A 19420-nucleotide genomic window follows, 5' to 3' on the forward strand; every position below is an offset into this window, starting at 1 on the left:
CCCAGAGCTGAGCTCCATGCCAGGACACAACCCAGTGGAACAGCCCCTGCTATCAGTTTATATCACACCATGACCCAGTGTCAGCCCTGGCTTTAATCTAGGGCTAAATCACAGCAGCTGAAGATGGAAATCTGGATGGTTTCTTTATGAATGAAACTCCCAAATCCCTCTAGTGCTCATTGGATTTATTTGCTTATACCACTGGTTTTTTGAATGACACTGTTCCCAATTACAAATTCTTGGAAGAGATTTAAACACAGAAGTTGCCTCCAGTTTTCTCAGAGGGAACAGGAGGTCAAAACAATTACCCTTATATACTGTATCTCCCCTTTCCACCATGACCACCGGTATACCATACACACTGTGAGATATTTTTTTTTTTGTTTTCCATTATTACACAAAGTATTTCAATTACATTTTCTTAATAAATTAGACTGCATGATTTCCTATATTACTGTAAACATGTTTTTCTTACAGAGCTGCCCCAACACTCAACAGTGCTGTGGGATGTGAAAACAGAATATGGCAACATACTCAGCTTGCTGTAATTATATGAGTAAGTTATAATTGAAGAAGACCTCTAAAAAAAGCACAGCACTTGACATCGACCATATATATATCTCCACTCTCCTGAACGACCCTGTGTCAGCAAGTCATAAGTATCAAGTAACTCAAAGCAATTCAAAACCAACAAACCCAAACTACCAAATTAGATTCAAAGCGTATTTATTGGCACTGGGCCTGAGCCACAAATTTAGATCTAGTTCTGAATTTTCCCAAAGTTCACAACAATGGGCAAAAAGGACGTCTGAATTCAGATTCCAGATTAGAGCTAGTTCTTGTTCATACAACAGACAGTAAGAGACCTAAAATCCTCAGAAACAAAGCTGTAAAAGCCAAATCCAAAATGGCACCTTGTGTAGTCAAATCAATGTAAGCAACCCACTAAAGTTCTGCAACATGGCTTAGGTACTCAGCAATAATTTGTAAGTGTGGCTAAAAATACCATAACAGAATTTGTGGTACTTCATTGCATCGGCAACTAAGATGATGTGTCATCATCCAGCACCAAGGTACCTGAAACCACAGGGGATACCAAGGCAGGCATTCCTGATGGCAGCGCCCTGCCCCATAGGGTTCAGTTCAGCACGTGTGTACCAGGCATACCTGCCACACACACAAGGCAGAAATGAGCACAACAGGGTACAGCAAGGTGCTGCATCCAGAGATACAGCTGTAGGGAGAGTTGTGTGCACAGAAAGAGGGGGGGGGAGAGGGGGGGGTGTAGATGAGGGAGGAGGTAACAATTAGGCACCTAATTCCAAGCAAAGAAAGGATTGCAGAACCTTGTCAGTCTTCCAGAGCAACCAGTTTAGGTGCTCCACGTGATCCAGATACTCAATGTATTCAGCATGGTAAAGACCATCCTAGCCAGTGTTCATGGAATTCAGTCACCTAACTTCACAGCGCTCCCCCACAAAGATCTAAAAACAGTGCCACTCAGAAGACTTCATAGATCTAGACTTGCATCCAGACTCCAGTACACTTATAAGTTTCAAGAGAAGTAGTAGTAAAACTAACCTATGAAATCAAGAGTTATATTTCCAAAGAACCAGACTAAAGAAATGCTGCCCTTTGGAGTCATACTATAACATTTGTGGGTTACAAAAAGGCTACTAATGACATACCGTGACAGGTCACAAAGCATTTTTCATTTGAGTTTTAAATGGTTTTCTTAATAATTGTTTATAATACGTAACTTACAATGACTTGTAATATACAAGTCATTTTATTAACTACAGAAACACCATTGTCACTACAAATTTCAACTCAGCAATGGCGAAATCTGACACCCACTGAAGTGAGCTGGATTCCCACTACTGACTTCACTCTCTCCAGTACATCCCACAGCAATACATTGTCTAAGAGATGTACAAACCAGGCAGTGATTTGAAGGCAGCAAGCTGGCACATCTGTCCAGAGAATATGTGAATATTCATCCAAGTCAAAAGATGGTAACATAAAAACTGGTGAAAGAAAACTAGCACTGATCATTTGAACATGCTAGCAAGAAAGCCAATAAGATTTCAGGAATGATTTAGACATCAGCATTAGGAGTTTACACCTCAAATACATTTTAAGTCTGTTTCAAAATATTTTGCTCTAGTCACATAATATAGATACTAAATGGACCATCAATCCATTAGCTCACTAATTTTCAAAGGTAATCAGTCAAGCCCCAAACGTGTCAACATGAACTGACACCTGAATTTCAACCTACACCCTGCTTTGATAGCTGCATTCCTCTGAGCTCACAGTGTATCCTGATCTCTGGAAGAAATGGAGCAAAATCATTCTCAGTCAACAAATGTGGTGATCTTCTAGAGACCAAGTCAATATCGTCTTGAGGAAAAGCTGCAGAAAGAATATCCCCACCTCCAAAAAAGAAAATGGAAAGCCTGTCCTTAAAAAGTGACACAACTCAATTGGCTCTACAAAATCACAAAGATGTACTGCCAAACACAAAGGTAGCACTAACTGCAAGCGCACACGAAGAACTAAGCTTTCAGTATAACTACTAAAGGTAAACAAATCTCATCAACATTCCCCCCACACACACCCTTTCTTCTTCTGTAGAAGCTAAGAGAAGACCAAGAGATAAAATTAAGGCATTCTAGAAACAAAAGGCCCTGGTTCTGTAAAACAAATGTAACTGTAATAATGCACGGAGATTTCAATGAGCCTTCCCACATGACTGCAACAGCAGAAACAAAATGTTTGCAAGAGTCATAACCTCAGATTAACAAGTCACTGGGCCAGGACCTGCCTTTAGCAGAGTAGCTCTTTCAATAGCTAGGTTTACAGCACCTCTAGAGACAGGCCATCTTTCATCCAAAGTCTCCAAATCCAGTTCCCAAATGTTAATTAAGCTTGAGAAACATGCCGCACGCTGAAATGCAGGGCAAGAGTTAAACGTATAGAAGTGGACATGGATTTTGGGTGATTCCTAAGATACTAAACTGTGGGGAGGTTTTGGTTAGTATACGGTTAAAAAAAAAATATGCCAAGACAGTATTGAACTCAAAGTAAACACAAAGCACAACATAGTCAAACATCCTTGAAAATTAGGTTGAATTAAGTGTAAATCCAGATTTTACACTATTTTTTTATTTACTTCATTAGGTGTCAGAATTCATCCTGCTTTTCCCTTAATTAGCTCTGACTCCTAAAAAAAGCCTCCCTTGAAAACAATGGGACCAGCCTCTGAATTGGGGACGACTGAGCACATGAAAACAGAATTGACCCAGCACACCAAGAGCTTCCAAAGGTTTTGTGCGTTAGGCAGAGCTCTGTTTGCTGGATGCTGTATCCTTGGCAACTATTATGTGAGGAACCGTTCTACAAATGCAAAAATTCTGTCTGCTCCAAGAGCTTTTCTCTAAAATACTTTAATGGGGTTTTGGATATCCTTAAATCGAAGGGCACACACAGCCCTTTGTCATCTTCCTGCAAGCTCCCAAGAACAAGTGATGGTGAAGAGAGTATTTTCCTCCCACTTCACCAATGAGCAGAGAAAAGTTTTACAACTTTTACTTTGTTTTCTTCTGGGAAGGAAAAAAGAAGTGGGCATTTTTTCCTTTTTTCTTCGGTGCACTCTGCAGAACTAATGTGCAGATACAAGATAATAATGAAAAGACATTATTATTATGTCAATCAATGGCATTGCTTTGAAAACTGAAAATTCAGGGATCATGCCCAGCTGCCTGACTTCAAGGGCAGAACTACATATGCCAGCATATGTATTTGAAGAAGTATGCAAGAAGAGATAGTTAAGATTTGACAAGGGCCACGGCAGTAACACGCTGCAGCTCTTCGCAAGAGGGACCAGCAGTACCAATTGTTCCAAGGGCAGCAGACGCACAGCTATTTTTACCAAAGCCCTGGCTGTAACTGCCTAGCTCATTAAACCTTACCACAGCAAAGGATCCCGCCTGCGCGACCCTGATCCTCACAGCTCGGCTGCCCTCAAACAGCACGTTTCTTCCTCGGTATCCCCAGATATCCAGACATTGCTAGCAAGGGTCGGGCACGTAGTATTTGACACCCTGGTAGGGCTTTGGTTTGGTGGGGTTTTGTTGGTTTTTTTTTTTTCCTCTCCCGAGGAAAACGAACAGCAGCTACAGCTAAAGCAGAGGCAGTAGCTGCCCTTCAGGGCAGTTTGGGAACAGACGGGGGCGACGGGGGTCCCCCTCCGGCGCGCCCCCGGCCTCTCCCCAGGACTCAGGGAGACGCCGATGCTGCCGGGCCGGGGGGGCAGCGCCGGCGGAGCACGGGAGCCGGCGGCCCCGACGCCGCGGTGCAGCCCCTCGGCCGGGCGCGGAGCCCAGGCGCTGCCCGCCGCCTCTCGGCCTGTCCGCCCCGCCGCCGGGCTCCCGCGGGGAGGCCGCTGTCCTCAGCCCAGTGCCCCCCACCCCCAGCCCCCAGCCCCCGGTACCTTCTGCGGGGCGCGGAGGAGGCGGTGCACCCCGGCCAGCTGGGTGGCGAGCGGGATGTCCTCCCGGAAGGTGTACAGCGGCGGCCGGGTGGGCTCGGGGAAGTTGGTGCTGTTGAAAGGGTCGGTGTCATCCAGCAGCTGCACCCTGCACACCAGCGTGGCCATGGCGCGGCCATCCACCGCCGCGGCCGGGCGCGGCGGGGGCGCGGGCGGGGCAGCGGGCACCCCCGAGTCACCGGCACCCCCGAGTCACCGGCACCCCCGAGTCACCGGCACCAAGGTGCTGCGTGCAGGCGGGCCGCCGGCTGCGAGCGGCACTCCCCTCCCAGCCGCAGCCCCCTCGGCGCAGGCTGGCCGGCCGGCAGCCTCCCGGCTCCCCAAGCGAGCGCCGGCCGCCTCACAGCCGCCGCGCCTCCGGGAGGCGGCCCATGGCCCCTTCCCCGCCGGGATCCACGAGTACGGGAGCGCTTCAGGCCGAGAAAGGAGGCGGCGCCGGAGCCGCAGGGCGCGGGCAGAGCGGCAGCAGCGGCGGCAGCGGCAGCAGCAGGAGCAGCTCCCCCATGCCCGGCCGCTGCGCGCCGAGCGGACAGCGGGACTGCCGCGGCCGGCACAGCAGCCCAGCAGCGCCGGGCAGAGGGCGGCCAGCGCCCCCCCGCGGCCACCGTCGGCGCCGCCCTCAAGGGCGCCCGGGCGGCCCCCTCCTCCCCCCGGCCTGAGGAGACGTCCTGAGCCGGGCGGCAAGGGGAGCCCGCCCGGAATCCCCCGCCTCCGCCCGCCGCGTGGAGGGGGAAGAGCAAGCGAGCAGGGCCGCTAGCCTCTCCCGCTGCGGCAGGGGGGATGGGGCAGGCAGCAGGGACCCTCCCCCTGCACCTCTCCCCTCTCGGGGCTGGGGGACGTTCGCTGCAGGGCGGGACAACGGCTGCCGCCCGGGGCACCGCGCCCCGCCGCGGCCCTTCTGGCGGGAGCGGGCGGAGAGGGGCGGCGGGCGGGGGGCGGCCAGGGCCGGCCCAGCCCGTCACAGTGCGGCGGGGGCACAGCGCCGTGCCCGCCGCCGGCGCGCGGGTACTGAGCTTCGTCCTGCTGTCACACACGTCCCGAGTGTCCTTAATCTTCAGTAGCATATTTATCCAGTTGAAAAAGGAAGCTGTAGATAATACCTGCTTCAAAAATTTTATTTATTTACTTATTTATTAGAAACTGACTTGAAGCCTGGGTATGCGACCAAGATCGTTGGGTGGGTTGCTCTGTAGTTGTGCAAAACCCTCTTTGCCATGAGGGCTGTACGTAGCGTACGGCCTGGGCGGGCTCCCCGGTCCCAGCAGGACTGAGCCCTGCACCTCGCCTGTCCTCTCGCCTCAGGCCTGCCCTGTCCCTGTCATGGGGGAAGGCAGGGACGCGGTGCTGGGCACCGGGACAGGCACGGAGCATGGCATCCCGCTCTTCCAGCTGAATCTGTGCTGTGTTGCCAATTCTGCAACCTCATCTGTGCGGATCAGGGGTGCACGTGCCCTGGTCTTCACCTTTGGGGCATGGGACACAGGAGAAGGACTGTGAAATAAATCACAGGTGAAATCCAGAGAAAGAAGGGTCTTGCCGTCCTGGAGGAAGGGCTATATTTGCACAGGCTGAGCATCTACCCAAAAGGATGCACCATACTTTATGGATGTGGTTCGTAACTGCCAATCCTTTTGTCCTTCACAGAGAGGGCTGTGCGACAAAAGCTGTAGCACTGTGAGAAACGGGGGATTTATCACAGAAATGTGTCTTAAGCAAGAAAGCATGACCTCTAGATCATAGTGTTTGCATGAAGCAACTGTTTCCTCCCAAAATGATTATTGGTTTGGGAGTATTTGTCAGCACTGGGACAAAAGGGGATTTCTGTCCACATGTGGTCTGTTCTTTTTTTTTTTTTTTTTTTTTTTTTTTTTCTGTTATTCTCAGGACTAATTTGTCATGATTCAATTTTCCCAGCAGTTATGGATATTTTCAGAAAAAAAACATCTAGCATAAAGACTGCTAAAATCAAGAAGGATTTTAAAACCCAGAAGCTATCTTGCCATTTCAGATACTTCACTGCCCATGTTTTATCCACTTCTTTTTTACTTTTCCCACACCTTAGGGCCTATGGGTTGTCTCACCCCACTTCTCGTCACCACCTCTTGGCTGTGATTCTCATGCTCTATTGGAAGTTACACGTGGTGAAGTCCTGATTTTTACGTTTGTATCTAAGTGATTTAAAATTCATATTTTACAAAGAAATATATGTCTGTATCTACTTTAGTACCCATAATTTAGTTTCTAGAGAAAACAGTATCTCTGCATATTTGTCTGTTTATTTATGTTTTATATTTTTGCCACCATGTAAAGCTAAAATTAAACAGAGTATTTTGGCTTTGTTAATCATTATTTATTTAATTACTATATATATTAAACTTTCATTTTTTAAAAAATGAATTTGTACGTTTTCTGCTAATCAATGAGGTGGCATGAGGTTGCTATATTTGCAATTCATTGCACTAATCCTGACTTTTGCTAAATTAATGTATGGCATTTGTCTCATTGCAGAGGCATTAATGCTTGGAGGGCTGAGTAAATAAATCATGGAAGCCATGATTTTGTATAGAGTCTATGTAACACCGTCAGCTATCTTTCCTCCAATACTTGAAAAGGAAAACAAAGGATGAGTGCAATCCTTGGAGCCAACAGAGATCAGATAACTGTAAGGCTCAGTACAAAAATGTCTAGCCACAGACTCTAAATCCCACAAGGAAGAATTAGATGTTGTATGTTATGATCTTCAACTGGATTTCTAAATACAAGGTGGCTACTGGAGATACATTTTATGACCACGCTGCAGAAAGGAAATAGAGCGATACAAACATGAGAGGATCCCGAGTCAGCCAGAGCTTTGAGGTGCATCTATCTATACTTTTTCCCAAGTGTAAACATCCCCAGACCACTATGGACTTTTGAATTTCAGAAGCTCGATTTTGTTTCAATTTGAGTTAAATCAATAGAGGTGGAAAGAGAAAACAGATCTGCTGGATGAAACAGAATAACATGACGAGGTCAGTGTGCATGTGTGTGTGAGTGCGTGTGTGTAGAGGGAGAGATACGCATCTAAACTCTGTATTTGAATGGCTTTCCACCTTTCTACATATTATTTAGAGGCCTCCTGAATCTGCAGTCTCTTTCCATCAGCCTGAGCCAGGGCTCTGTATAGTTTGCTTCTTCCTCTTCTAGTCACCAGTTTCTGCTCCTGCTGCAAAGCTGTACCTTGTCCTTGGAAAACTCCTTCCCTCACACCCTGTCTCCTTTGCAGCCTGCAGGAGGGTGCTCCCTCTCCCTCTCCTGCTCCTCCTGCAAGGTTTCATTTTATCTAGTGCAGCAGCTAAAACAAGGCAAGCAGTCAACTTGCCTTCTTGCTGTCCCACTGCAGCCTTTTAAATGAACATAGATGGCTTTTAAAAGACCTTAACACACAGTAAAATACAAACGAACAGCCAGATACTGGCCGTCAGGAGTACACGGCATGAGGCACCACAGGATTGCATCTGGAAAGACAATCAGAGGCACAACAAGAACAGTGTATGTGATTGTCTAACCCTGTTCCTCATCACAGAAGGTAAGGCCTTATCAGAGAGAGGGAGCATTTTCCTCAGTCACGCTGAATGAACAGTGTTCAGGAGGAGCTCTGGAGAATCCTCAGCGAAGTCCAAGCTGTGGTCTTTCTGCCTTTGGTGGTATCGCGGACTAGTGAATCCCCTTGCCAGGGCAGACAACTGAGATGGGCTGTGTACTTGCTGACCCTGGGGTCCCCGAGTCCATCTCGCAAGTCCTTTCCAAGAAACAAAGCCTTCACACAGTCAAATAATGTTCCCAGTTTTAAGCTCCCAAGTTTCTTTTACAAAAACTTTAGGGGAAAATCCTTCACATGCATACATTTTTCAGGAATGAAACATAACTTAGGAGTTTTCATTTAGGGCTGATTTACTTTTCTTAACTCATCCCATTATTGGCATTTCCTAAAAATAGATTGCTGAATAAGTTAGGATGGTGTGTCAAGCTTAAATTTGAATTTCATTACTTCTGAAACCTGAATGTTAAAATAACATAGGTTTTTGTCTTTAATTTCCTTTTTTTTTTATTAAAAGTGAAAAATATGCATTTGATGGAAAGTTATCAAAAGCATATTCTTTAACCCAAGGACCACCCAGACACAATGTAAATATGTATTTAAGCCATTTTAAAAAATGATACTGGGTATCAGAGCAATTGGACTAGCTCCACAGGAATATTAGTTTTTCTGGTATATCATCACGTCAGTACAGATCTAGATGGATGATCATGAGATTACAATGTAAGCATGTGAAGTGGCCAGTCCTTTAACTTCTTTATTTCATTCTTTTGGACAAATTGAACTGCTTTCAAATTTCATTATTTTCATGTTCAAGCCAATATTAGTTATGGGAGAACAAAAGCAATTTTAAATTCCATGATTACTTCACTTAACATTAATAAAGCTGAAAAATAGCAGTCTCTTTGGTAATGGTAATTAAAATGGTCTTGCAAACCACTGGAATTAAAGTATGGTACTGAAAGTGCTGACAGATCCTTTACTCAGTGATGGGAACAGTATTTCTGCCTTATCCGCCCTATAATCTGTAAATAACGCTTCGTTCTCTTAGTGAAGTGTGGAGCGTGATTTATTGTCATTGTTAGCATGGACAGGCAAATAACACTTCTCAACAAAATGGTGTGTAAGTGAAATCCAGTCTGTCACAAGACCAAGAATAATACTGTGAATTTTGGCCTCCTTCTTCCAAGGATCTCAAAGTGCTTTACTACCATTAAATGTTGACTGTTTATTCTTGCCCTGCAGAGGGGGAACCTGAGGAGCTGGCAGATCAAGGATACAATTCTAGTTATCATATTCTTTTTACAGAAGTGGTTTTCTACTGATTGCAATGGGAACTGAATTGGGTGTTATATGGCAAAAAACATCCACATATCACAACGTATCACAAAAAAACATCCACAGAAAAGCTGACCTTAACAGAAAAATGTTTCCTTTGGGAGCTCCGGACTTGTAATGGCCCCAAAGATTGTCAGTGGTCTGAATCAAGCTTTGATTGGAGAATCACACATTTTAATTCAGTTGATTCTTACAGAAAATTGTTCTCCTACGATGGCTGGCTAATACTATATATGAATACTGTATGCTACTAACACTGGCTAATACCGTAGTTTGGTGGTGAGGGTGAGTTTGAGGTACAGCATGCATAAATCACTCAACGTCCAGAGATCCTGCACAGATCTGTAAAAACCAAGTCCTGGATCCACGGATCATACTGCCCCAGGAAATATGTTCTGACAGTGATCCTAGAGTTCGCTTTCTTCTGCACAAGGTCTTCCCCTAAGGTAGCCAGGTCTTAAAGATGTAACCACTGCTAAAGGGGTGGAAAAGTAAGGTTTCTATGATGTGCACGCTGCACATTGCCGTTTAATACAGTCTTTGATTACACAAGCACACTTGCAGTCTCTTACAGGACTCCTTCCTCCTTTGGCACACAGGCAAGGGGGATTAATTCATGTGTACAGATATTTTATTTCACCGTTTAATGCTCAAGGCCTCCTGCCATATCCATTGCATGCTACTTAAACCCCGTTCTGATGACAGAACTAATTTCCTGAAGAGATTACCTTCAGTGCTCAGTCCTATAACAGATAAATGCTTCACAGCTATTTATTATTTTATTTTCACAGTGCTCCTCTGCAGGGATGAAGTCATTTTACCCCTGTTTTATGGATGGAGTGTTACCAGACAAACTGGAGATGAAGTCAAAAGTAACCACCACTGATGGCTGTCCAAGTCTGAGCTGCCTACAAGCAGATTTCAAAACCTCTAAGACTACTATGTGTTAAAAGTGCAGCTGACAGTGACCTCAGCTTGGGATGGATGGATGTTCTGCAGCTAACACCAGGCTGCACAGAGGAGGAAACACGTGTAGTAAGACCCTGAAAATTGTCGCTGGGAGTGACTTTAACATTGCACTGGAATTTTACTGTGGTAGCATTTAAAGGGCTTAATCATGATAACCCATTGCCTGAGTCCTCAAGCCATGGATTCACTTTAAGTGCCTCACTAAGTGAAGGGGTGAGCTTGCAGAAACCAGCCTTCTCTGCTACTCGGCCCCGATTTTTTCCAGAAAGGAAAGAGATGTAACATACGAAGTTGTAATGTAAAAATTGTTCTGAAAATAATTTATTCTGCATCGGTGTAAGCATGTATATATGTGTGCAAAATAAATTTCTCTGATTCTAAAGGGAATGCTTCCTGCTGTTTACTCTTAATAACCCTACACATCAAACTTCTAACCAATCAATGCTTTATCAAATTTCAGTTAACTCTAACAGCTTAAGCTCTCAAGCCCATGGATGTCAGTGAGGCCACAAACGTGTCTAAGGTGCCAGAGGACATAGATGTGAGATAACGGGAACAAACAAGCATCCCTTAAGAGCTATTTCTGCTTGTGGGATCTTTTACTGTTGGTAATGTTACAGGACTGTAATAATATGTGATTTTTGAAACAGTTGACTGATTCTCCAAAGCTGGCCATTAAAATCAGACAAATACTCCACCTTCAAATCAAAGTCCTCCTTTCATCACTGTGGTGTGTCTTTTATAGAATTTCTGTCCATTTTTCATTATAGTCCTTAAAAAAAAAAAAAAGAAGCTGGGTGGATTCCTACAGGGGCCATGAATGTTGCTACTTTCCTGGAAGTGGCTGATTAGGATGAGGGGGAGGAGGTTGCAGAGCTGGAGGACTATGGCAAGGCAGAGAGCAAGGGTCACAGCAGAGACCTCAGAGCCTGCAGATCGTGCTCAGATGGAGACGTTGCTGAGTTAGGCTGCAGAAGTGCTGGAAAGAAAACTTGGAGAGCAGAAGACAGACTGCAGAGTTTCTTGCAACTCAGAAAGTTACTGAACTGACTGCAAATAAAAGTGGAAGCAAGGTCTGATTCCGTGCTGCAAGAACATCACAGGAGGAAATGGCCACAAGCATTTTCTATTTCTGTTCTGGATTCCTCACTTTGTTTGAGTTTACTGAACATATACTAGCCTATATTCTAACACAGTCTGGCTTTTGACTTGAAAAGCCATTTGATCCATTTTGAGAAGTTAATTTTAGGGAATAGTGTAGTTAGAGCTTGCCTTTCTTAATTTTCCTCCTTGTTCTGTGACGCATCTTGTACACTGACGGATTACAGCACAGTGGTTACAGGGGTTTGCTGAACTTTGTCTTCACGGAGTATGTGAGGCAAAGGCTATTTCCAGAAGCAAGATGAGACTATGATGGACCAATTGTCTGGCCTGATACGGAAAATTCTGTAAGGACCTCCCCAAAATTTCCAACATTTCCTGCCCAATAGTCAGCTGAAAGCATTGTTCAAATGGATTTCTTTTGGCTTGGCAATGGAAGTTGGTAATTTCATTTAAGTTGGATAAAGAATAAAGCACAAATCTTTTTCTCCATTATAAAAGATCACATCAACTGAATAAAACACACCTCAACAAGCAGCAGTGAGAATGGTTGGTAAGATGCTTCTTATTCTTTGACATTTGAATTTTGATATAAATTGACATTGATTTTATCAAAGATAATGATATATTGCTGGTATGAGATCTTACCATAAAACTCAGCTAATCAGTTTTTCTTGGAAAATGGGAAGACACTACCATGGATTATATCTACTGGTATATACAGTCTAGTGATCTGAGAACTAACAAGGCTTACTAACAAGGCAAGCAAATTATATTTCACTTGCTAACTATAAATATATATATCCAAACAATACATATATCCAGTTTCAAATGGAGACGGTGTCACTGCTCTTACTTTAATTTTCTTCTAAGCCAAAACACTTGTGTTTCACATACATTTGTACAGAAAAATTCCATCATAAAAAGACTAAGAAGAAGGAAATGGGGATAAAGTAACCTGCTTACAGACATGCTGCAACCATGATGACCTTTTTTTCTTTTTTTTTTTTTTTTTTTTTTTTGATTAATAGAAACAAATGCCAGCCTGGACACAAACAGTACAGACACTTAACAGACAACAGCCAGGAATGTGGTGGCCATTTGCTGGCACATGACCATACCTGAGAACTTCTGAAAAACTAACAAGACCTAGTTCATTTTTTAAAATATTTTCTGATATAAATAAGAATAGCCTTTCCTTGAGGGAAACAGCACACTTTGAAAAATGAGCATCTGAAATTTGCCTCAATTTTTATCTTACTGTCAACATTAACCCACCGATTAATTGCTATCACATCACTTTATATGACATAACATAGTGCTGAGTTTTGCCTTGGTGATTTGTATAAACTAAACTTCGGAGGAGAAAAAGTAGTTTGTCACTTTGCATTTTGGGTTTCCATTTTGCATTGTGGATGCTCATTTGAATTGAATTGATCTAGAAAGGTTAAAATAAACATGTTTCAAGGGGAAAAGTGTTTATGGAAAAAGACCACAAATTCTTGAAAGGGTGCTTGATAGTTTATCAGTCCTGTTGTCAACAAAGTGAGCTTCTATGGCATTTAAAATCTGTCTTCATAGCTGGGCTTTTGCACCTTAGGTTAGTTATTTGCTAATTAAGACCCTACTTAAAATGTGTTTTGCCCAGGCACTGTGTACACATCCAACAGGTGTATTCCAAGCTTGGACCAAGAATAAATATTTGTGGTTTGCAGAAAACACAGGGGAGTGTTCCTATCAACTTTTATAAACATGTGAAGTGACTGTAGATAATCCAGCATTATTTATGTTGCCGTAGAGTCTTATGCTGATACAAACATCCTCAATGCAAAATTACTTGTTACTAATTTTGTACACACAAGATCATAAACAAATATCTGGGGACAGTTTAATTAGGAAAATATTAGTCTTAATGACCTACATCACCTACCCCAGAATGAAAAGCAAGAGACTTCATTATTAGAAATTGCAAGATAATTTGTACATAGCATTTTAATGATAAACTATATTTAGCAGATGATGTTGTATACTCCACAACAGTTTCAGTTTTAAATATTCTTCTTTAATACAGTTTTCTAAGTCCATATGTTCTTACCAGTGTAAACACTCCCTCCTTTCTTGAATGCTAGTATATACTTGACCTCACCATGGTCTCACAGCAATAAATTCCACAGGCTAAATATCTATTTTTTTAAAGCCTTCCCCTTCATCATTTTGGAATTCCCCTATTTTCAGATTTCTTTAAAGCCTGCATTGTAAGACAAATACATAGATATGAATATTTTTCCTTTTTAGAGAATTAGTTGTTTTAAATAGTTTTATCATCTTCATTTTTATTCATTCCCTTTGTAAAATATATATGTCTAATATTTTCTTCCTCTCTTCAAATTGAAGTTCTACATTCCTCTGCTATGTTTTAGTCTATCTCTGAACTTGCTATACGTTTGTTTTATATTTTGGGTGATGGAAAGATGAAAATTGGACAGAGAATTGTAGAAGTAAAAGGAAACTATCTCCATAAAGACATTGTAATATTTTCTATATTAGTTTTTATGCCATTCTTTATGCATCCAAATATTTTTATTTATTAATTTTTTGCCTTTCTTGTCCCTGGTGTACACAGAGCAGGAGTTTCATTTAACTCTTCAGAGTAAAATCATGGTATTTTCCTTGAATGGGCACAATTATTAGAGAGCCTAATAAGACATCGTACCAGATGCATACTGCTTCTTCCAATATATAACAGATAGAATTGTATATTTTAAGTTTTCTGTATAATTTTTTGGAAAGACTGGTCTTACCTCATCTCTCTTGTGTACATCAATGTGCGTGTAAATTTGATCATAAATATTTGTGTGCATAGGCAGATAGAGAACTCATGCATATCCCATGCTTATGGGAGCAATAAAATGTCTCTCTTGGACTGCAGGTGGCCATTTTGGACATTGACTATTTGAAGACTTGCAAAATAATTCCTTAAGTAGGATTCTTAGTTAAAATCTCCTGCTTGAGGGCAGAATGGGATATGAATACTGTTGCCTTTGGGCCAGCAAGCTGTTTTCTGTTTTGCTGATCAAAAATGGCTTCTACCTGAGTCATAGCTTGAGGCTGTGGCTTGCAACTCAGAAAATGTCCAGTTTTCCTTCCTTGAAGAAACATGAAGTCATTCCTATGTACTTTGGATGGATAGAAACCTGTTCTGCTGGTTAAAGCCTGCAGGCCTGATCCTTGGAGCTGTACCACTTGACACCAGTCAGCTAAGGAGTTTGCCTTTTGATTTTACTTTTCAACTCAGTTATTTGGACTTCTGCTAAGTGGTAAAGAAAAAAACACAACAAGCCTGCAGAAAGGTTGCTCGTCTGTCTCCTTGAACTGTGTTAGGTAAAGAGAGAAAACAATCACAGTTCTCCAACAGTTCCATTAGAGGCATGGGCAGTACCAGATAGTCACAAACAGCAGGCTCTTCACTCTGCAGTCCTTGCCTAGGAAAGAAGGTGGCACATCTTCCTTCTTGGCTTGGGCAGGGGCTTAGTATGAGAAAGCTTTTGATATGCTCTGGGCCCAATATTTAGAACTATTCTATTCCCGTGAGAAGTCTTTATCCTGCTGAACTAGACAGGCCGTGAGCTAAACACGGAGGCAATGTTTGTAGGATCAGTGATGCCAAATTCACCTCCTAACAAGGAAGAGTGAGAGCAAAATCTTGCTCATCTGAGCACTTCCTATGCACACAAGATCTCACTTTCAAAACTGACATCTGATTTTTATCATACAGTCACAGTGTTTTTAATCAAGAGAAAGGATCCCCCTGAAGGAGCTGTTTGCTTAGTTTATGCTGTTCCTAAAACCCCTCTGGGTACCAGCATATCCAGCTTACCGCTTAAACAGTTAAGTCAGATGATGCTAAAACCTATACTTTATTGTGACACTCTTTCCTCCTTTCCATCTTCTGAAAATACCCCTGAAACAAATCCACAATGTGTAATTCTGCTGGACTAATCCTTACCCCGTAAGTGCAATCTGCCAGCATCTGAGGCAAGGGGCAGGAATGGACACACCTAATTTAGAAGGACAGACAGCATTTTCTTCTCTAGTCATGAAACATTAATTTTAGAAAAAAAAAAGTTATTAATATTGAAAATTTCCTCTGGTTGGAAACTCATTTACATCAGCATGCTGCCTCTCCTTGTTATTCCATTACTGTAGAAAGGTATTTCTCAATGTTATCGGTGTGAAAAGCTTTTTGGGTTTAATTTCTTTAGGTTTGAGGGTTTTTTTCCCTCTTAACTGCTGAACAGTGTAAATAACCTGTAGATTTCTGCTGAGATAAGGAGTAGCAAAGGGAATTTTTGCTCAAGGCCACTGTGTTCAAACAGACTTGACCAGCTCCTACTAAACCATGTAATCAAGATTCAGAAAATGACCTTGCGCTACCTCTCCTTTCAGGCCCCCAAGTAAGTGCGTGTTAGACTGTGGGTATTGAAAGTTAATGAGGCTGCAGCTAGAATTAGTCACGTGTAAGATCATGGATGAAGCACAGATGGCTGAGGAGGATCACAGACAGCTTTCCTCTTAGAGGGAAAGATAGGAAGCCAGCAATGAAGTTTAGCCAGGTCATAGATAAAGGCACGGAGAGTCTGGATTCCTAGTAGGATACACAAGTTAGGCTGAGGCCAGCATGAAACTGCTCATTTTCAATACTGTGTTAGCTTTGAAGACTACCCCAATATCTGCACTCTCAGTGCCGTATGCTGCTGCAGTTGGGCCATTCCTGGATATACCCAGATGACGAAGTATGACACTTGCACAATGTACAGATATAATATCAATTAGTGGGGAAAGTATTGGGTCAGACAGGTGATTGATCATGGACTGTCTGGCATTCAGCAGCTGGAGCTGCAGAATCAATGACAGTCATTTGAACTAAGCCGAATCTTGGAACTTACTTAATACTGATTTTCTTGGATTAAAAAATTCCTTTAGCTATCACAGACATCCTTCGTGTCTTTCTGTCCTCATCTTAACTTGAACTATGTACCAAAAATGAAAGCAACAGTCAAAATCCATGAAGGACTAGTATTGCAAAAAAATTGTGGAGAAAAAATTTATAAACTCCTAATAATATATAATTTGTTTCCTTCTCAATGGTGAGACTGGCTTTCATACCTGTAACACGAACCACTGTTTTGTTTTGTGGCATTCAGGTTAATAAACAGTCAATTTGGGGTTTTAGTAGTCAAAACCAGTTTGGAATACTCTCTCTGATGTGCTCATATCTCTTCCAAAAAAGAAAAAAAACCCACCCTTAAGTATGATTTTGTAGTGTTAAAAAGGTAATAGATTTGCCTTCCTTTCTTAGGGCACAATCTCAGCTCCGTGTTTGGAGATCTGCAGTCAGATTCCGTGATAGCAGAGTTCAGCCCTGAAAGAAAGAAATAGGAGCTTGTGAAAACCTGGTGAGAGTTACCTTGTTACAAAGCTCAAGCAGAGCAAAGAACAAAAGCTTAAATGGTCATGTAAAAGTGATGCAACATTAAGAGTAATATCAGCATATGGATTTATTTTTTTTCTCTGAAACAATTATGGCAATTATGGTTTATGACTGATAAATTCTTATGCTTGCCCTATCTGCTGCTTCTAAAAGTAAAGCAAGCTTAAACACAGCTGAAAACTCTAAAGACAAAGATCAAATCTGTCAACTGAATTTAAAAGTATGACAAAGTAGAGACATCGTATTAAAACAGCTAGAAGATCCACTGAGCTTAATTGTAAAGAATGTCCTATCTGAGCTCATGATCGGAGGGTATTGTCATAGTATCTGTGCAATCACACAGAAAGCAATATGTACTAATGGGCTTTATAGCTAATGAAGAATGACACAAAATGCAAATCACTTATTAATCTGGATTAAGCAGAGAAAACAAACTTGTTTTAAACCTAGTCTTATAAACAGAAGGTCTAATCCTGAGCCTGCTTATATAGGGGTGTTAAACTAAATACAGTAGGAATGGTGTGTTTGTTCAGTGATGGAGAACAAAGCAGGAGGCAGCCCATTCCCAGGGAGGCAGCCCTACACGTTGCCGGCAAGGGGGTTATTCTTTGCAGTGAAATATGGGTCATGGGATCACACACACAATTAATAAGCCAAAATCAACACAGGCAGGGAACATTAGGCTCATTTGTTCAATTATTCACTACAGGCAAAGTCTGTTGTTCATATGATTTCAGAATCTGGGCAGCACTGTTTTGCACTGGATAGGTCCCCATTCAGATCTGCCTCTAGACGAAACAAGGGGGTTTCTGATCCAAGCAGTGGCCACATCTAAGAACTTTGGATAAAGTAGTATTTAGCTTTTGTCTAGCAGTTACAAACTGTCTGCAAGGTATAACGGCTTAAATTGACACATGCCAAAAGATCACTAAACTTTCAACAGCTGTATTATGTATCAAAAAGCATTTTTATATATAACATTTATGAGGAAAACAATACCAGACAAAAATCAGATTCATTCAAACACTCAGGAATTTGGTGAGAGTGTTGATTATTGTTTTTTGAATAACATTTATGTCATTAAAATATATAATTTCAGCTACATGGAAACATTTCATGCAGACATGTCAGTGTTAACAGCAGTTTAAATAACACATTTTATCACATCTCAAATGTTTTGGAAAAATAAAGATTATTTTTTTGATCATCAGAATTTGTGTGACTGGAGAGAATTTTGTTCTATGACATTCTTCTAAAGACTTGTGTTCAGCCCACTATGAGCAGAAGTAGATGGTCCAAATTCAAAACCTGTTAGGAAACTGAGCAGTCATCCACGAGCCATCCCTACAGGGCAGTAATTTTTTTGCAGAAAGGGAAACTGAGGTATCATTTATCTTTTGACCATGAAACACTGACTGATAAGAAATCAGCACTGAATTTTACTACTTGTTTATTTTCTAAAGGAAAGGTGAAATCAGCCAGTGTCCCTCAGGTATTAACAGCGGGATGTGGCCACCAAACTGACTTGTATGCTTGTATGAGGAAGAGAGAACTGATGGAGAATGTCAGGCATCAGCTTTTCTACAACAATGAGGAAAATAACCATTACCTAGATAAAACTGTTTCTGACTCAAAATATACAGTAGGCAAAATTAAAAGGAAAGACTCTGTACTATGTTCCTGTGAAGATATTCAGGCACTTAGTGCATGTCTGGACATTCAAGAGTCCTGACCTCTCTCAGCTGGTCCATGGATTTCAGTATTTAAGTAGCTGAGCAGGAGCTTGCAGGCTCAGCACTTCTGTACATCAAGCCACCTGTTGAAGTGCCTAAATATAGTCCCCTGAGCTTAACCTCAGGCTGACAACCTTGGCTATTACAAACTGCCATTGCACCTCCAGCAGTTATTTGAAAAGCAGTTCAACGATCCTGTGGGTCAGGAAATTAGCAGCAAGACAACTCCAGCTTTCTCTGTGCAGAGAAAAAGGCAAAGCTGAATGCATTAGCAAAATAATATAATGAGATTTGGCAAATAGCTGAAGCGTAAGGAACCACCATATTATCAGGGTGCTGAAGCTGATACCCAGCTGAAGTTTGCCACTAAAGAGCTAATGCAAATTGAGCTGTACCCGCTTCTTTTAGTGGCTTTATCATGCTTAGGCTACCAAAGCATAAAAATCTAACTGTGATACATAGCTCAAATGTGGAAACCTGTAGAGGTTTTCCAATACTGGATGCATCTCTTTGTCTCTCCTTTTAAACACTGTTTTGCTTTGGGAAACTGCCGAAGTGATTGGATAAGAATTTTAGTGATTAAGATAAATCAGGTAGTCTCTAAACTCTAGATATATAACTATTGTGCACAGGAATGCTTGCATGCGACTGTTTTT

General features: G+C 42.3%; 1 protein-coding gene across 4 annotated transcripts in view; it reads right to left on the reverse strand.

Annotated features, from left to right (window-relative positions):
- FHOD3 (formin homology 2 domain containing 3) overlaps positions 1-5077 on the reverse strand; it is a 417034-nt gene extending 411957 nt beyond the window's left edge. For all 4 annotated transcript variants that reach the window (XM_056332746.1, XM_056332744.1, XM_056332745.1 and 1 more), the window contains exon 1: positions 4496-5077. In XM_056332746.1, the coding sequence (XP_056188721.1) occupies positions 4496-4660 (165 nt within the window). In that variant the 5' untranslated portion in view covers positions 4661-5077. The remainder of the gene's footprint in view (positions 1-4495) is intronic.
- Positions 5078-19420: the final 14343 nt, after the last annotated feature.

This window comes from Falco biarmicus, chromosome 3 (assembly GCF_023638135.1).
Source record: "Falco biarmicus isolate bFalBia1 chromosome 3, bFalBia1.pri, whole genome shotgun sequence".
Classification (NCBI taxonomy): domain Eukaryota; kingdom Metazoa; phylum Chordata; class Aves; order Falconiformes; family Falconidae; genus Falco; species Falco biarmicus.